At 34.8% G+C, this 18791-nt stretch overlaps 1 protein-coding gene across 1 annotated transcript in view; it reads right to left on the bottom strand.

Moving 5' to 3' along the window:
* WDR72 (WD repeat domain 72) overlaps window positions 1-18791 on the bottom strand; it is a 90453-nt gene that overhangs the window by 56677 nt on the left and 14985 nt on the right. Inside the window, exons 12-13 of the mRNA XM_066558846.1 lie at window positions 18397-18592; window positions 7504-7706 (exon numbers count right to left, since the gene is read on the bottom strand). Coding sequence (XP_066414943.1) covers window positions 7504-7706; window positions 18397-18592 — 399 coding nt within the window. The remainder of the gene's footprint in view (window positions 1-7503; window positions 7707-18396; window positions 18593-18791) is intronic.

The raw sequence follows: 18791 nt of genomic DNA, 5'->3' as shown, positions 1-18791 counted from the left end.
GCTCAGTGCTGTGTGGTAGTGAAAAATTTCTGTCCTCTCTCAGCACTTTAGAAAAAAGATGGAACATATCCAAAGTTTTCTTGATCATCAACTGGACAAGAAATGCTACAGCAATCCAAAGCCACAGACTGCTGGCTCAAGATTTAGGAATTATCATATTGAACAATTTACTGGATGAATGAACATCCTAATATCTGTGAGATATAATGCTGAACATAGAGATACTGCCAACAGGACCTTTGCAGGAGCTTGAGAATATTGCTTTGTCCTAAGAAGGACTGATGTATATAAAAATTAAGTTAGCATATGTCTGAGTGCTGACTCCAACTGAAATAACATATTTTTCCCAGGCTGTTCTGAGTGCATTTCCCATCTTGAATTATAAGAGTCCCACCCAGAAAATTTACCTACATAAAAGTTCTAGGTCAATTCATAAGCAAGTGACTTTCTACTAAAGAAAAAGAACCAAAACGCAAAAAATCCTGTGTATTCTAGAAAGTGCCATTCTTGAGATTTTAAGAATAGGCAAGCTGGACTTTTCTCAGATCCTATAGCATTCTGAGATGTATCAGAATAGCAGCTAAGTTTCTGCATCCATTGATTTCATACTGTTCTTTCCTAGCAAGATGTTCAGTCTTACTGCGGAGGCTTCCAAAAGGACAAGTTTTGGAAACAAACATTCTCAGGTGTCTGCTTGGATGATTCATCCTTTCCTTAAGTATTGCAAGAACCAAACCTGACTACTGGAACAAATAAAGGTTGAGTATTAATATACAAAAATAGATATCAAGAGAATGAATTTACAACCACTGCAGTTGCTTTGTTTGTTTGAAATCAAACCAAAGGTTAGCCAAGGATTTTATTTCTGCTCTATAACTGAGACGAGTTTCAATTAGCTATCAGAAGGAAGCTTAGCAGATAACAAGTCTTTCTTTTGCGTGTAAGGTTTGTTTGCTGCAATTCCTGTTTCTAAGTTGCATGTAAGATGATGATGTGCTTCTGAAAAAGTCAATGCATTTTTTTTAAATAGATGTGTGAGCCAGAAATCTAGGAAAAAGTCTCACACTGAATTCACTCTGAATTCTTGCTAATATTTTTCTTCACTAAAACAATACTAATTAAACTATAAGAGGCCAGGGAATTAACGTTTAGAATAGAAAAGTGATTATCAGACCTGCAAAGATTCTACCATATCACTATAACAAATAGAGAAGAATTTAAAGCACACTATTGAACAACATGAAAATATAACGGTTAAAAAAAGATCATGTGATTTATTCTAGAATTAGGCAGAGCACTTGGAAGGGAAATCAGTCAGGCTGATCTACAGAACAAGTCATACCTTCTAGACTACAAAAGTAGTAAAGGTAAAATCCAAGATAGGAAAACTCTAACTGTGCCCAGCTCCACAACCAGACCTAAAAGAAACAGTCCTAAGTGGCAAATATGATATCATGAACACCACTTCCATTAGAGAGAAACTGTAGGTTTTTAACTGTAAGTATAAATCCCTAACCAAAATGCAAACTTTGCGAAAGATTCCAAGGGACAGAAGGGAATTGTAGCATGACGGAGGGATGGGAAAAGACAAAGACAACAATAGCTAGGTTAGCTTCAATAAATCATCCTTCAACATGAAATATTTCACAAGGACTGTTGATATTGACCTTAGATTTATTTCTAGTAGGATACTATAGCAGCCTCTTTAGCTTTATCACACAGTCCAATTAGCTGTCTAGGAAAGGAAAGAAGTTTTAAGTCAATCACCTCCAGTATAGTCACAGAGTAGAAAAGAATCAGTGTCAGAAGTGCTGAAATAAGTAGTTAAGACTTATTATTAGATTTCTGACACCCTGTGTTAATTGCTATCCGCATGTGTAAGATTAAAATGTGCTACAATATCACAAAGGCAATGTTTTGGTTTCATTTTGCTTTGAGGCAATCAATGAAGAAAACACAAATCATCAAATTCTTGACTTGGTGTGCCAATTCAAAAACTACACTAACTTCCATAAAGATGGCATTTGGTCAAAGCTATCAATATCCCTCAGGATCATGGTTCTTTTTAACTGCTCCCAATTTAATCTCATAACTCCCAAGTTACTACTTCACTGTAGATATGTTGCTACCTTGGTCCCTTAATAAAATACTTAATTGTAAAATTTTACAGGAAATGTAGTACTAAAATGTTTTGCAACTGAATTACAGAGAAAAAAAAACAACCCTGCATATATTGAGCCCTTTTTCTTCACTCATTTTCCTATTACACTTAATAAACTACTAAATATGGCTACAGAACACTAGTTCCAGGAAAAAAAACAACAAACCCTTGCAGCAGCAATGTGACATTACCAACTTTAAGGAGAAATACTCTACTACTTTCTATTTTGCTTTGTCCTTAATAATCCACTTTACATAAATCACCAAGATCTGTAATTCCCCATAATAATGCTCTAAATATTATAAAAGGAAAGAAATTAAAGGAATCCATGTCTGTGACACCATTGTTTATGGTACCACTCCTGATTTCCTATTTGCTAAGTATTATTTTGTATTCGTGCTTGTATCTTATTTCCATTTTTCTATCAATTTTTCCATCAGTAAGATTTAACTAGCAGTGATTTTCCAGACTTGCAATAACAATTTAATTTTCAAATTGCTTCCCTTGCTATACTAAAACAAATAGCTGCTATTATCCTACAGTCTTCATTTGCCTCTTACCTATTCTGTGCAGCAAAGTAGATCTTTCTTTTATTATTTACAACTTCTGGACATTCTTCCCTTTACATATTTTTGCTCGGAACAGAATATGTATACTAGTATGTAAGTGAATATCAAGTTCTAAAGGACTCCTATTACAACAGATTTTAAAAAATTGCTGAGTTAATATATCAAAAAATACATATAAAAAGTCCACATATAAATGAATGTTTCTCTCCCCCATCTTTGTCTTGTCTTATATACACAGTAAAAAAATCTCTTCTCTGATCTAGATTTTCAGTAGTATAATTTAAGAGTTCAAGCTTCAGCAACCATTGCACAGATTTTATAACCTTCCCTCCAATGTTTTTACCCAGACCATTCTGATTACTGAAATCACTAGAAACATTAGTGCATGATAAACACAGGCTTACATCCAAAATATTGAAGCTGAAAAGGTAGGAAACTTTCGAACATGAAGGGTTTCTGGAACATCAGGAAAACAATCCCCAGACACATCCAGCTTTTTATGTGCATCAATGAAATCTTCATATGATGCACTGGAGCATTTCAATTCTTTTTTTTTTTAAATCAGTTTTTCACAGAGCTTCAATTTTCAAACAGAACTATGACTTAAAGCTATAATGAGAGCTAGTTCCATATGAACACCATGAGCACAGTCTAGTGTGTATTCTATTGTAATTAAGAGCAGTGATTCAATACCTATTGCTACTGGCTGGGTATCATAGCAACCTTGTGTCACCGAATACTGCTGGAAAACTGTTCAGCACTAGCAAGACCATGCTTCAGGAAAATCTACAATGGCACTACAGATTGTCAACATCTGTGGGGGTTGTTAAAGGGAGAGCAACAAAGAAACCTGCTTTAAAAAAACCCTATACTTAGAAAATTGACAGGGATTCTACAGTAGCACTAGAAAAAGAAAAAAACACAGAGGAAGGAAAGAATATTTTTTGTCATTAGTTACACAACTTATGCACCCACATCCTAACATCTACCCCTATAAATAGAGTTGCAATAATGCTGCATCATCACATCATTTATGTATATCCACAAAGCACTGCCTTTTACTTTTTAACTAAACACAAGCGTCATTTGCCACCATTAATCCAGAAATAAAACAGCCTCACTTTCAAAATAATGTTTAAACTTTCACAAATGAACTCTAGATAGTCTTGTATAAATCTGCAAAAAAAAAAAAAAAAAAGAAAACAGGTTACTATGAACAAGAACCCAATATTGATTTTTCTGCGGTGCAGTAAAGCATCTCCATTCTATTTGGCTGCTGTCAAAGCCACTCTTTAACAGCTGGAGTCAAATTGCACTATTTACAGCAAGAGCCCTTGTCAAGTGGACCATAAGTATTCTAACAATACACTATTCAAATGGCACTTTGCCACACAAATTGCTGACTTGATGAATACCCTATGTCAATGACTAAGGCCAATATAAAAGTTTCATTTTTATGAGAGGTTTTACATTCACATATTAAGTAAAGCTTTCTTGAAGAACTATTAAGCTATATATTTTGGGTCTTTTGACATTAAAAATAATTAAAATCTGTTTAAATATATCAAGGGGATTTGACAACATTAATATGGATCTTGTGTTAACTGCATTTGTCACAGTCATCTGTTATTGGTACTCCCACTGGCACGTGCAGCATAATAAAAGAATTATAATGGTCAACACACCATGAAATCAAAACATTCTGCTCTTGTATCCATGATTTACATGATGGCAAAAGTTTTGAAAGAAAGCCTTTGGAGCTGGACTACTATGTGAGAATATTTATCTTTTTTAGGATGGAGGAAAGAGACCATTATTTTGAAAACATTTTTTCATCTTAACTATAATAGGAAGGGTAAAACAATTTAAATATTGTAAGAGCAAATGCTGAATTTTACTTGCAATCTTCATGTGGATCATTCATTGGACAAAAGGATCATTCTCATTTACAATACCAACAGGAGACAATATCCACTCATTTTTCCTGTCAGATAAATTTTCTGAAATTCAATTCCTTAACATATACTAAAATTGATGATGGGTTTTTTTGATAGAAAAGTTATTAAAAATTTATTATGTTGTTAAATTTCTAATACACAATGTATTCCTTCTTTGCCAAAGAAGGAAATTGATAACAAAACACTCATTCTATATTAAAACCCTCTGATAATCTAAAAGTTTTGTGATATTTTTATGTGTGTAGTAATTATATGCTTTAATTAATAGGGGATGGAATGTTCAAGTCTGATAGCTACAGTCCTCTCACTAATTAAATGGGATCTGAATTTCTAGACTATTTCAAGATGCTAAAATACAATGATGCAAAAGAGTCAATAGAGCACTTTTTGAAAAACGTAATAAAAATTTTTCTACACAAAACTTAAGAAAAAAACCAGACTTCATAACAAGCCTTCAATTTAGCAATAACAGACCAGTGCTAAAAAAGCTGCAGAGTTCCACGCTCCTTTTGTGTAGCCAGCACTGGGCTTCTGCAATAGCAATAAGGGGGCTTCCATTGTTATGTTTTCCCCTGGTTCAGCTACACTAAATACATTTAGGCTCCAACATCTCCCACACCAATCTACAGAACCCTTTCCAATGCAGATGCAAGTGGGAAGAATCTCTGAATGTACTGGATGACACATGCTTGATGAAAGAAAATTGCTTTCCCAAATACAAAACCTAATTTATTATGAATTTAGACAAACCTAACAGGTCTGTAGTGACAAAAAGAACATGAAACAAAAAAAAGGAGATTTTAACATGAAAATTCTAAGAGACATCAATAGTATTCTTAATAAATTTGCATTTGGACAAGGCAACTAATGAGAAATATTTAAACATGACAAGAGAATATTATTTTGCTAAATCACAGCAGACAAGATGTATATCAAATTAAAAAAAAAAGGACTACAAATTACTACATTTCCACAGTTTCCTGTTGTGATATTTCTCCGAATTTAAGATGATAATTCCCAAAGCATGTTAAACTCCACATTTTAAAGTCTACAAAAAAACTCTTTTCCCATATTCTATAATCAGCATATTTTCATTCCTCCCACCTTGTTAAATCCATGCAATTTTCAATTTAATAGACATACCTAAAACTACTTACCGAAGAACTACCAAAACTTTTTTTTCTTTTGTTCCTATTTAAGAAGGCAAGAAGAAACTATTCCTTTTAACAAACTAACAGGGAGATCAGATTCTGTGTCAATGGCCAACTAGTGCACCATCTGCCCCACAACATGCTCAGCAGGATTACGCGCTAATAAGACTTTTCAGAAAATGGGATCAAAAAGAACTTTAGAAATCAGACTAAGGTTAGTAAAAGGTCAAAGAAAAATATTAAGAGTTAAACTACAATCATTAGAAACTCAATGTTATATGTAAATTTGATGACACAATGAAGAAAACTTAAAATTCCAGAGTGAGGACTTGGATCAAGCTGTACTTTATCAGTTTTGTAATACCTGCTACTTCATTTCCTATAATTAATAAAGCTGCAATAAAGGCCAGGGACCATTCTGAAGGCTTTTTCTACGTGTGATTGAGGGAAAGCATTTTTTACTCTCAATACTTGTGATAAAACACCTTCTATGTACACCAAGGGTTGAGGAATAGCGGATATGACTTCTGTTTATTACAGAGAACAATTTCCAAAACCCATTAATTACAAAGTGGTAAACAAGAAAAAACATCATAAAAGCCCTATTCTTAAGATACACTCTAATCAAGGGTTCAGAGAATATACTACCTCCTGATGCATATAGAGGGTTTAAGATAATAGGTTTGGACCATTTTTTTTCCTACATGAAAAAGGCAATATCCATCTCACTGAATTTGAGGTTGCATTAAATTAGTGACAGTTATAATAATCAGTTTTAAAATTAGCAAATACTAAATTAATTTTTAAATATCTACAAATAACTGATAAAAGTATAGATTTATCTAGGCCACAAGAAAATAGAGTGACTATTACATTTTCAATCTTACTTCTCGTGATTTGATGCCTCAGTACTCATTTTCTCAGTTTTAACATCACATTAACACTACTTTAAGCATATTATTTCCTTCTATTACTTATTCAAAACAAAAAGGAGGAGCACTTCTCCATCAGTCTCAATTAGTTGGTTTAATCATTTTGGTAGGAAAGTATTTCTAGATAAACCTAAACACAAGTCTCTCCCTGGCCAAATCTTTCCTGAAGATGATCATATCCATTTGCAGCCCAGTACCTCACACAAACACTAATTTAATCACAGTAATAAAAACATAAGGCACTTACAGTGTATTCTGTGATGATGCTAAGAGAAAACACACCCAATAAAAACTATTTCTGAATGACAAGAGATCTGTGGTCTCATTAGAAGAGCAACATGAGAAAGACCAACAGCATGGGATCTCTATGTGCTTGTTCTCAGGACATACACATTTGAATGGGTGCAAGGTGTATTCAGCTGTTCTCAGGGTACTACTGACAGGTGCTGTCACAAGCTAGAGGCATGAGGAAATAGGATCTAACTACAGGTAATAAGGTCTGAGAAAATCCTTTTGAGATTAGCTACTAATGACCTTGCATAAGGCCCTCTGCCAATTTTTCTCATTTATCTATGAAATGCGGTTGAAGGCGTAAAAGCTGGGCCAGCCAGAGGAAGCCTTTATAAACTTAAAACCAAGCCACTATCCCATTTACTCATCAGCAGGTGATAGGGTAAAGAATTGGAATCACCACTAATTGTACAGAAAAAATGCTCTACTCTTCACTCTTACCTTATCTGAAGATTTCTCTGTATGAGCAGGAAAAGGGCCCATGCCATGCTTATATGAGCTGGAGTGTTTGTATCCAGAATTCTTGTTCTGTTTTGACTCCTGAGACACAGAAAGTAGAGCACCTGCCACTAAATATTCTGAATCTTCAATGGCAGCAAGAATTGCTCTTGCGGTGTCACCCGTTTCATGTCGTTCCAGTGTGCCTAGAGAAACACAACAGAAGTAACTTTTTCAATGAGCTATCACTATAATATCATAGCATTAATATAGTACACTACATGTAAGCAAATAAATCACAGACTATTTACAGATGAGACAAATAACGCCTCTTTTTAAAACTAAAAATGTATTATACACTATTACTACTACAAAAAAATAAAGCTTAATTTCTAAAGAAATTACTGCAGCAAATAACTTTGTATCAGACCACAGACAGCTCCAGATGTTTTATACATTTGGAGTGAGATGCAGTTTTCAAAGGGAGCCAAAGATATTCTCAAAAAATATCGCCTGCCCTAACTGTTCAAAACAAATTTGCTTTCTCCTCACAAACCCCTCCCAGAGCACCTATATCATTAACAGTGTAAACAACAACACATTTATGTAATATTTTAGTGCTGTCCTCTAGTGTTCTGGATTACAAATAGCAAGAGATAGCTCATTTTTTTTTTGTTCCATTCCTAAAAACTGTCAGACATTAAGAAGGTTTATACTTGAATATACATGTAGCTTAGTCATCAGGGATACGAATGTGATGTTTCAGAGACTATATCATCACTTGTGTGACTCTCTGGAATCTAAATCCTGAGATGCTATAGCCAGTTATATTACTTTAGTAAAAATTTTATCTTGTAATAATTTTAGAAATAGTATTTTAATTATAACTAACATTCAAAACATCAAAACTGAGCTTATATGTATTTGAAATGAGCTACTATTACATACTACACATTTCCTATAGGAATTAAAAGAAATTGCTGAAATAGCATGTTTCCTATAAATATCAGGGATAAAATACATCTGAAGGGTTTTTCAAGTATTAAATATCAGCTATAAAATGAAATGTTTTTCCCTTAAGTTTGAATTCTTTCTACCCTCAAGTAATACAACATGAATTTTCCCTTTCACTGCTACAAGAAAAAAATGTGTAACACTGAAGTTCTATCAGTAACACCTGCTAAAAATATTGGACTGGGATTGAGGGATCTCATACAATAAATGTTTGTGTGTATATGTGTGTATAAAATCTCTTTATCTGAAATTATTTCTCTGAAACCTATCCATTTCTTTTCACTGCAGTATCACCTCTACTACTCATATGACAAAGTCTTTGAAATCAGAGCAGAAGAAAACAGGGCACCTGATTTTTTGTCCCCTAATAAAAATCAGTTAAACACCACAGATGACTGTAATATTACACTGAAAGAAATAAGAATCAGACCAAATTGTTTTTAATGTGCCATTTTCTTAATTCCTCCCCAGGACTTGCAGCCAGTGCCATACAGAGCAGGATGGTTACTGAAAGGAAAGTAAGTTGCCCAGAAGGTCTTCATAGTTAGACTGTCTACAGAGCTCCCAAGCACTGACACATTCCAGGAACATAGAGACCATGTTTATAGATGCCTACAAGGGATGATTGTACAGTTCATGCTGGACATGAGCAAACATTCTTAAAAGTACTACAGCATTGGCAAAGTGAAGAAGTTTGGAAATAATACAGTCACTCAGCTAATGTTATTTTGTTTTATAGATACTTTATATATGTCAAGTAGCTTTTCAAGCTATAAACATGCCACAGAACTGTGTGGATTATTCAAAGTTCAATATGAACAAAATTCAAATAAATCATTGTTCTTCTTACTTTTAAGTGTAGGGGCTGAAGCTTTCTCTATACCCTTCTGTGGCAAATGCGCTACACAGTGAATATTTGTATGCATTTATACACAGACATTTGTCAAACCTTGTTTTCTGTTACACTTTCTTCACTGCAATTCACTGCTGGAGTCCTCAAGACTATTATAATATCTCTGTGAAACAACCAGGCCTCATGTTCCTTTTAAGAGAAATTACAGTAAGTTTTTAATAAATCCAGGACTTCTGGGGGCATGCTATTAAATTTCAACAACCTGACTATGTATAGTCTTTGGTATTAGACAGAACTTCCAAACGTGTCTCAGTAGCACCAGATGCATATGAGTGCTTCAGCAGCAGTCATCCCCCAGAGTCAGACTATCCTGTGGGATAATCTAGTGGATATATAATAGAATATAATTTAGTTAATGCTATCATACTACAGACAGACTTGGGTTATTTTCCATATATCAGAGCTTTTCTCCGGCAACAGCTTCAGAGCCAATTTTTCAACCTCTGGTTGAAGAAAAAGATTTTAGTTCACAGAAAAAGAAACATAGCAGAAGTAGTGAAAGGTACAGAAAATCTGACAACAGAATTTAACCTTGGAAGGCAACAGCCTGAAGAGAATATACAGGTACTCTCAATGTACATTAAAGCAAATTCATGTTTTATATATTTAACACACATCTTATTTCAAACAGATGCGATATGCTTCTATATATTATAGACTTAGCAGATGCCAAGTGAGAAGGTACCAACAGGGTGTTGGGTTACTGAACATTTCTGCTGCTAACAAACTCTTCTCTAAGTGCATCAGAACAATGTCATTGCAAGTATATAATTTTTGAGTAGTTTGGAGAAGAGAAAATTAACATATTATCAACTGAACAAAGCTCTTCTGGGTTTACACTAAGCAAGAAACAGGGCTTGGCTTCTCACATAGAGAACTTATAATTGGTTTTTTAATTTTCTTTTTTAATGTACATTTATAGAGAGGAACATTGAATAGCAAATGCCCTGGACAACCAGCTTATTTTCTTACTAACAGAACATTATGACACCCTAAAATCAATTTGAAAAACTCCTGTTATACCTTTAAATCATTTATATATCTCTCATAACAGCTATCTGAAATGCCTTTTCAGTAGCATCTTCCAGAAGATGTCTAGTTTCTTTAAAAAACCCCATCCTTTCTTGCATATACTGCCCAATCATGATCCCTATTATGAAAATCTGTATATACAAGTTTGTGTGTACAGCTGGAGCTTCAATAAAATGGCACAAAGTGCATAGGAAAATGTCTGATCATGAAAGTGGTTTTTATATTCTAAGCTTAACTTTACTCTTCTGAATAGCCCAAAATAGTCATTTACAGAGCAAATAGTTGGCAGAGATAAAATAAAGGATGAGATCTATATTCTGTGATGCCTGAATACATCTGAGAAACAAACAGGGAGGAGGAGAGGAACAGATTTAGAAACCTGTATATATGACAAAGACTTTTTCACGACTGCAAACAGGCAAAATAATACTGGGGCAGGGTGCTTATTGTTCATAAACTGTTATTTGTTAGGAATATGCTTAAAAGACAATAAAAATAAAGAGTAAGAAAACACAAAGGTTGTAGATGAGAGTACAGGAAAGAGGACAGAATCAAAATTCACTCTCAAACCTGAAGTATTTAAATACAAATAAGTCTAAAGGGTTTTGATTGAAGAGCATAAAATAACAATGGATGAACAGGAAGAGATAGGGGTGTCTACACAGCAGCAACACCACTGCTATGACCCCCTACTATACATACAAAATACAGGAAAAGAAAGTCTTTATCTCTCTAAAGCTGTGACCATGGCAACCAAGTCTCAGGAACAGACAAGAGTGGAGTATTTCACTCTCCTGGGCAGCTCTGGACCACCAGATGTGACTGGCTAGAGACTGCTACAACATCTTATTCTTCCTGTGGACCAAGTACTGCAAATTGTGTCTCTTGGTGTTAGCGCTGTCCACAGAGTTCTCTGGGTTCTGCATACTGAAGGATGCATTTTTACTGGAGAGGTCACACAAATCTTCCTGCCTCGAGATGAGGCATTCACTGCCATCACATGACCTGTCATATCATCAGGCTCCAGTGCTCTCTGTGTTTGCTGTCACAGCTAAAGTAAGGAAAATCCTCAATATTGCACTGCTGCTGTGACCTACTAACTCAGATGACTCTTACAGCATAACAGTGCTCTGTGAAAGAGAAATTATTTCAGAATTGATTGTATTTAAAAACAGCATGTGGTTGAGAACAAATCCTTTTCTTTACTAGTAGTCAGAACAGAAAACTCAGCATTCAGAACAAGTACCATCTGTAACATAAGTTGGTTTATTTTCTGTTAAGATCATCTCCTTTATAAATACCAATTTTACCTGAAAAAACCTCTCCCAACACACTTTCTTCTATGATGGAAGAGTAAGGCATACAGAAATGTTACGCTCCTTGCTACAAAAATGCTTGAATTTTACAATACTACAATCTTGCTCCAAGACAGTTGGCAAGCACTTTGTTTGAAAAATTTCTCCTTATTGCTAGTGCTACCATTCCAGTATCAATTGGCCCAAAACAGATGGAACAAACGTTGCATTAAGAACATATATTCTAAACAATACCAAGACAAAAGTAAATGCCATCTAGCAAATAGAAATGGGATAGACTACACAAAATCCAGCCTCTTAGAGTACTCCAATAATATCTTAAAAGCTATTTTACTTTAAGGATGAGATAAAAAATGGAGATGCCCTGTGATGTGTCTTTGCAGACCCTTCTTACTCATTTGTGCATTTGAAAGATTTCTGTCATGTCCAACTCTGTGTGTTATTGACATTCTTCAGAACACACACTTTCAGAAGAGCATTAGCAAACTACTGTCAATATCCTTTGGCTGAAAAAAAGCAATGAACATCAACACAAAGAAAACCACTGAAATGTAATTTGTAATGTTAGTTTATATATGTGGGTAAAAAGAGCAATTCCCCAACACAGCCAGTCCTTACATCAGGACTTCTGATGCAGGCACAAGACCCCAAAAGAAAGGACACTCCCCTGCTCTCTCCCTGACTCCATCTAAACTATTCCAAACAGTAAAGGACAATAATACCTTGAATGAATTGTTAAGACATAATAAATGTACTAAACTGGGCTGAATAGAAGAAGTTACCAGCTCTGAACTTTGAAGATATGCACGTAGTTTCTACCTACTTCTTTATCACAAACTGAAAGATGGGATGAGAATCTGTCCCTTAGTGTCTGGAATGAAACCCCTCCCTGGCATGCACTCTTGTGACTGCACTGGATCATAGCAGTTTTCAGTTACACTATATATATGTATATACATATACACACATGCAGAAAAAAAAAAATCTTATTAAGAATAAAGATCAATTGCCAACTGGAAGGAATAGATACGTACAGCTAAATTCCACACATGTTCCCCCAAGTATACACAAAGTACATAAACATACATGTTGCATAGATGTATGCATAGATCATAGTACATGCATATGCATAGATAATATAAAGGTACACTCTTGTATACTGGCAAGAGTGAGGTATCCTCAGCTTCTGAAAACTAGGCAGAAGATGACACTGTCTTTTTTTTTTACCCTGAGACACACTTTCCCAAGCTCCACTACCTTTTATTATTCTACATCAATAAGTATTTACTGAACAATGACTCAAATTTAGAGAGCTATGAAATATTCAAGTACAAGCTACAGACTGACCTGAGGCTTACACATATAAAATATAAGATGCAATAAAAAAAGGCAAAACATTAGTTAAGTTTTACCTTAAGACTGACAAATTAAAACAAATGGAAAAAAGCCCCAAACCCAAATGCTAAGTTCCACAAGGCATATATATTCCTTTTTAAATCTTATTTTGAGATTTGCAGATCTTGAGGCTATGCAAAACTCATTAAAAAAGAAACAAGAAGGTAGTGACTGCTATGACTTTGACCCTACATCATGGCCTCCAGCAGATGAAACACAACCATGGGATATATCAGTTAGGCCACAATCACCCACTCAGATCTAATTCTGACCAATGACCTGAAGAGAAAAAGAGAACAATGGAGGGACAGGGAAAATGAAAAAGAAATCAAAAGAGACTGTAAATCACTAAATTTTACAAGGACAAAAAGTCACAAAAAACATAATTATTCTTGGTTCTACAATTATCTAGGCATAAATCTTAAAGTAATGACCAAATTTACTGAGTTCAAAGTTTCATTAAAACTATACAACTTATTTTCTCACGGCCATCTGATGACATCTAAGCCTTAACTTTCTAAACAGTTTAATCCCTAATTTCTGTGTGGGATGAGAAAAGTTGTCAAATGCATTAAATAAAGGCCTACTTAGAAAGAAAAAAAAGCCAGCCAAACAACCCAAACCCTGCCCCTCACATTCTTTAACTCATGTGATACTTGCTGTTTACTACAGGTTTAGAAGTCTCACTGTTGGCACCAATTATAAAAATATTGGAGCATATATAACTACATAAAAATATCTTTAAACAGTGTTTGAAAACCTTCCAGCATGTTTGACCATCAATATGATCAAAGGCTTGATCCATAACATCACTATCTGCAGAGTAATTTCATTTTCTCTATGGCAGGTGCACTTCTGAAACAGCAGAGGTTTTATGCAACATTTAAGTTTATCGATGTGGAGTTAAACACAACAAGAATTACTCTTATTTCTGAACTCTCTTCTATTTTTCATAAGGTTTTTTATGATCATACAGATGGATTTGACTAATTTTAGACACTGCATATTTTATTAGGGCTGAAAAAGTCATTAAAAGGCTGCTTTTTTTTATTGATACCTCTGTAGCTTTTAAAAATGGAGGTAAAATTTTCTATGACTGACAGCTATCTTAAGGTGGTATGATTTTTTTTTCATTCTCAGCAGAAGTGTCTCAAGCCATTAATCATTCTTGCTAAAGTCATGAAACACAAGTGTTTCAGAAAAGCTTCATGCCTTCAAGTATGGACTCAAAGCTGAACATACACCTTTTGTGAACTGAGTCTCCAAGCTGACACCTTGCTCCCACCACAGTGCAGCACTGCTTGAAGCACTGCTGCTTTTCCTCCTTGCTCAAGCAGGAGAGGTCCATACAGACCATTCCACATGGTGACAAAACATTCCTTTACAGTGAATGGACTTACCTCTACCAAAAACCTTGAGATAAATACATCAGTATCACCCTGATGCTACATTTGCAAAAACAGGTGGAAATAGCAAAGAAACCTCTGAGTTGAGGTAGCACTACTTCTATGTATGCTCTCTGGTATACTCAATAATCAAAAAAATGAGGGGTTTAAAACTACATACCAGCTAGAGTGTTCTTAGAGTAATTCTGTAAATAACTGTCATTCTTAGGATTTCTGTTTTGTTTAGATGCAGACGTTAGAAGCCAAGACAACTGTAACACTTCTGCACTTATAAAGAAAATGGCAGAACTATTGTTACTAAGCACTCAGATACTGTGATAATAAATGTGTCAAAATACAAGGAAAAGTATTCTATTCAGAAAAGGATTCAGGTAGAGCACAAATAGGGAAAGTGATACACAAATAGTGTGGATAAAACAAAATACTGTATATTTAGTTATTGTCTATCATTTATTGATGATTTTTGACCTTTTCTAGCACAGATTGTAAGCAGAGTTAATTTTGACTATTCAGGAGATCTGACCTCAAATATATTTTTAGGCATATGTTTCAATTTTTTTTTTTAAGTTGGAGCTAGTAGCATGTAAGATAGCTCTGAAAATTTGCACTCCCTGGGGGAGTATGAAAAAACCACAACATAGCCAGTGTAAAGTTAAATATGTAGTATGAGAACAGAACAATAAATTGAAGTTTTATTAAGTGATGTTATTCTATCTTTAAACCCAAACTAAACATATCCTTAATAAAACAGAGCAAGGCTCGCAAGGCAAAATAAAGTAACAGGAAATTAGTAAATGATTCATTCTGCAAGTATTATGAACTTCGAGGAATAAATTCACTTTAAACTCATACTAATTGAAAAACAATTTATCACTGAAAAATGAAGATTATTAACTCTGAGCAAGGAATATTGCTATTTAAAGCCCACCCATTCATTCCTCACTCTAAATACACATTGGATCTAAAGGCAGCTTGGTAGACATGTTGCCATATGCTGTACACAGTAAGCAAAAATCCTTTGATCCTTTTATTACTGTATCTTATTGTAATGATATTTACTTTTCTGAAAAAGCAAAGATACCAAATGGTTAGGAAAATGTAAAAGCAATACAGATAACAGCTAATTTCCTTATTGAGGGAGTTTTCAAGTGGTGGCTATTGGAAGAAATATTCTGCACTTTAATTAGAATAAAATTTGTTATTGATTTTCATATTTGTCTTCTAGAACACAAGTTTGGAGAATATCCTGTACACATAGTGTATTAATATTCCAAATGTATGATTAGATCAATATTCATTGTCATGGAAAGATATTCCACTGTAATGGAAAGTTGCCGTATCCATATATTAAAATTTAGGTAAAATGCATTAAACTACCCAGATGATATTTCATGGCCTCTGTATTGTTTTCTATATCACTATCCACATGCAGAGGCAGTATCAACATTTAAACTTCAAATAATTTCACTTTGCTCTGTAAATCAAGGGAATAAAGGATTTAAATGAATGTATCTAATTCTAGACCTGTAAGAGCAACAGGAAGTTATCTTTTTCCTTTTTATCCCCCACCTTTTTTAGACTTGGTTTGTAGTCAGTGGAGAAGAGATACAGACTTAAATTACACTTGAAGTCAACCATACTCCTAGTATTTAACATTTCAGCATAAGCTATGCTAAAAATCCTATTTATTTAGAAAATATGTAGACAATTGTACTCAGAAAACTTTCCAGTGATCAGATAAAATAAGGCCATCTTTGCAAATCTCATGGAAAGAGTACAAGTTGTATACGAAGTACCACTGGTTTAGACTTTAATCTAGAACACAAAGTTTCCTCCGCCTCATAAAGCGATAATTACAAAAGCCTCTTGAGACAAACATTTTTAGGTCTTTTGGAATGCTTTCTGTACAAGTGTGTCAACCTCTGTCACTGGAAACTAGACAATGAAATCCATAACAAAATCTTCCATCTGCTCTAGGGGTCACCCTACTAATTACCTGATGGAAGAACCATTCTAGAGTCAAGGTGGTACTAATTCTCTAAACTTTTAAAAAGTCACCTGTCAAAATCAACCAAATTATTGCTGACTCTACAACAGTGTAAATACTGAAATATTCATAGAAATTTCTTAATCCACAGCCTGGAATTCTAAAAAGACTGGCTGTTTTCCCAGCTATCCATTACCTTTTGCACAGGAACACTGTTCGGATCCATTTTTTTTAACTGCAAACAGTGATATATGAGTCTGGCACAATACTGCACTGACTTTAACTTAAAGGCAAAGCCTAAGTCATAAGCTAACTGCATAGCCAGAAGAAATACAAACACTTTTTGACTGCAGAAGCAATAAAAGCTATCTTATGTCCCTTCCCATAACAGATTTCAAGCACAAGGCTACCACTCAGATTTTATCCTATTTAACTGAGTCAGGGAACATGTTCAGAGGAAACTCTGTAGGCAAGCGGGACTATGTGTGGTTGCCCATTTATTTGCCAACAGATGAAATCCTAATGAAAGGTGCTGTGCTCCTGCAGAGGTGCCTCAGGGATGCTGTGGCATCTCTGTCACACATCTGAACAATGCTTTGTCTGCTGGAGTGCCACTGAAGTATCTACATAGCTCTTGATCTAGGTCAGGCCAATTTCAAGGATCAACGCCATGACCTCTTGTGTTCTGCTGCAATACAGATGTAATTCAACATTAAAGCAGCTACAATATATCCTACTAGGCTTTCTCAGGTATTGACCCTAGATGGCACCTTTTAGTCAGCAATGCATAACAGGAGCAACAACAAAAAAGATTTGTTAATTTCTACTGCAGAGCAAATAAAAGCATCTCTTCCTGTGTGAGGTGGTGACTGTGGCCCTCATGCTTCCATGATACTCATAAAGACACACTTTTAGCCATATCTACCCTGTCTGAATATGTAATATGCATGAGCAGTGGTATCAATTTTATTTCCTCTTTAATCTTGAAACAAGCAATGGTTTTATGGGTAAAGGAGGGACAGTTCAAATATATTCTGAGTTTTCCTGTTTTGTCTAAAGCAAACAGTGTAGATAGCATGTTGTAATAATCTGTAAAATAAATTGTGATCTCAGGGGTCAATTAGTAAAATTGCATTTTGATATAGTTTTAACATGCTGTGCATTTCAGTGACTCTGGACTCAATGCACCTCCCTCCTTTCAAGACACACAGCTCTGAATTGCCTGGACACTCGTAGTGTCTAATGCCATTATAACCCCTGATAGTCTTGTCTGTCCAAGCTCAAATAAGTACATTTATTACCCATATGAATCAGCATTGCATTCTCAAATCACCTGGGAATCTACAGTTAAACCTGAAAACACCTTTAGTTTTGCTGTCTACACAGTTATAAGCTTTGCAATTATGTTCCACTATTAAGTGATCATCAATTAAACCAAAAGATCTCAGATCATGAATTTTTGGAAGAAAGCATAACTCTGTGCTCCAACGTGGGTCAGTTTAGACTGAAAACATCACACTTTTTAATAAGTTTAGTTTTTATTTATAGCTCCCAGGAGTATTCTACTCAATTCACTACCACATCAGCTAAACTTCTGATTATCAGGATGAGACTTAAGCCATGCTATTTTACTAGTGGCACACCTTGAACTGTAAGAAAATAATCTATTTTTCTTGCTGATATAAACATGGAAAGTCTCCCATTCATATAATCAATGTGTTGGCATTTCTACTAATGTTTTGGCCTTCTATGACTAACATCATGGGACAGAAAAACCTTCAGGAAAGTGACTAAAACAACAAAAGAAATAGGATGACTCCTTTGTGTTATTACCTGTTTCAATTTCCCAAATATAAACTGAATTGTCTTCACAGCCAACAATTAGCACATTCTCAAGAGGGTCAAATTTTATCTTCTTCACAGGAAACAGATGCTTTCTAGCATGTAAGAGACATTGTCTCTTCTGGAGGTGTAGAATTGCTACTGAGTGGTCACTGCACACACAGCACACTATACTCTGGTCTTTTAACTGCAAAACAGAAAACTCCAGTTTCAACACGGTAACCACTATAATTCATAACCACAACATTTAAAAGGAATACTAGGAAGAGTATTCCAGTGATTTTCTTCCCAGAACATACTCATTTTACAAAATTATGTTTTATATCAGCCAACATCTTCAACTTGTTTTCAGCAGGCTGGGTACACAACTAATTTCCTGACAGGAA

This window comes from Molothrus aeneus, chromosome 13 (assembly GCF_037042795.1).
Source record: "Molothrus aeneus isolate 106 chromosome 13, BPBGC_Maene_1.0, whole genome shotgun sequence".
Classification (NCBI taxonomy): Eukaryota; Metazoa; Chordata; class Aves; order Passeriformes; family Icteridae; genus Molothrus; species Molothrus aeneus.
Note: the sequence above shows the minus strand (reverse complement) of the source record. Positions and strands in the feature narration are given on the sequence as shown.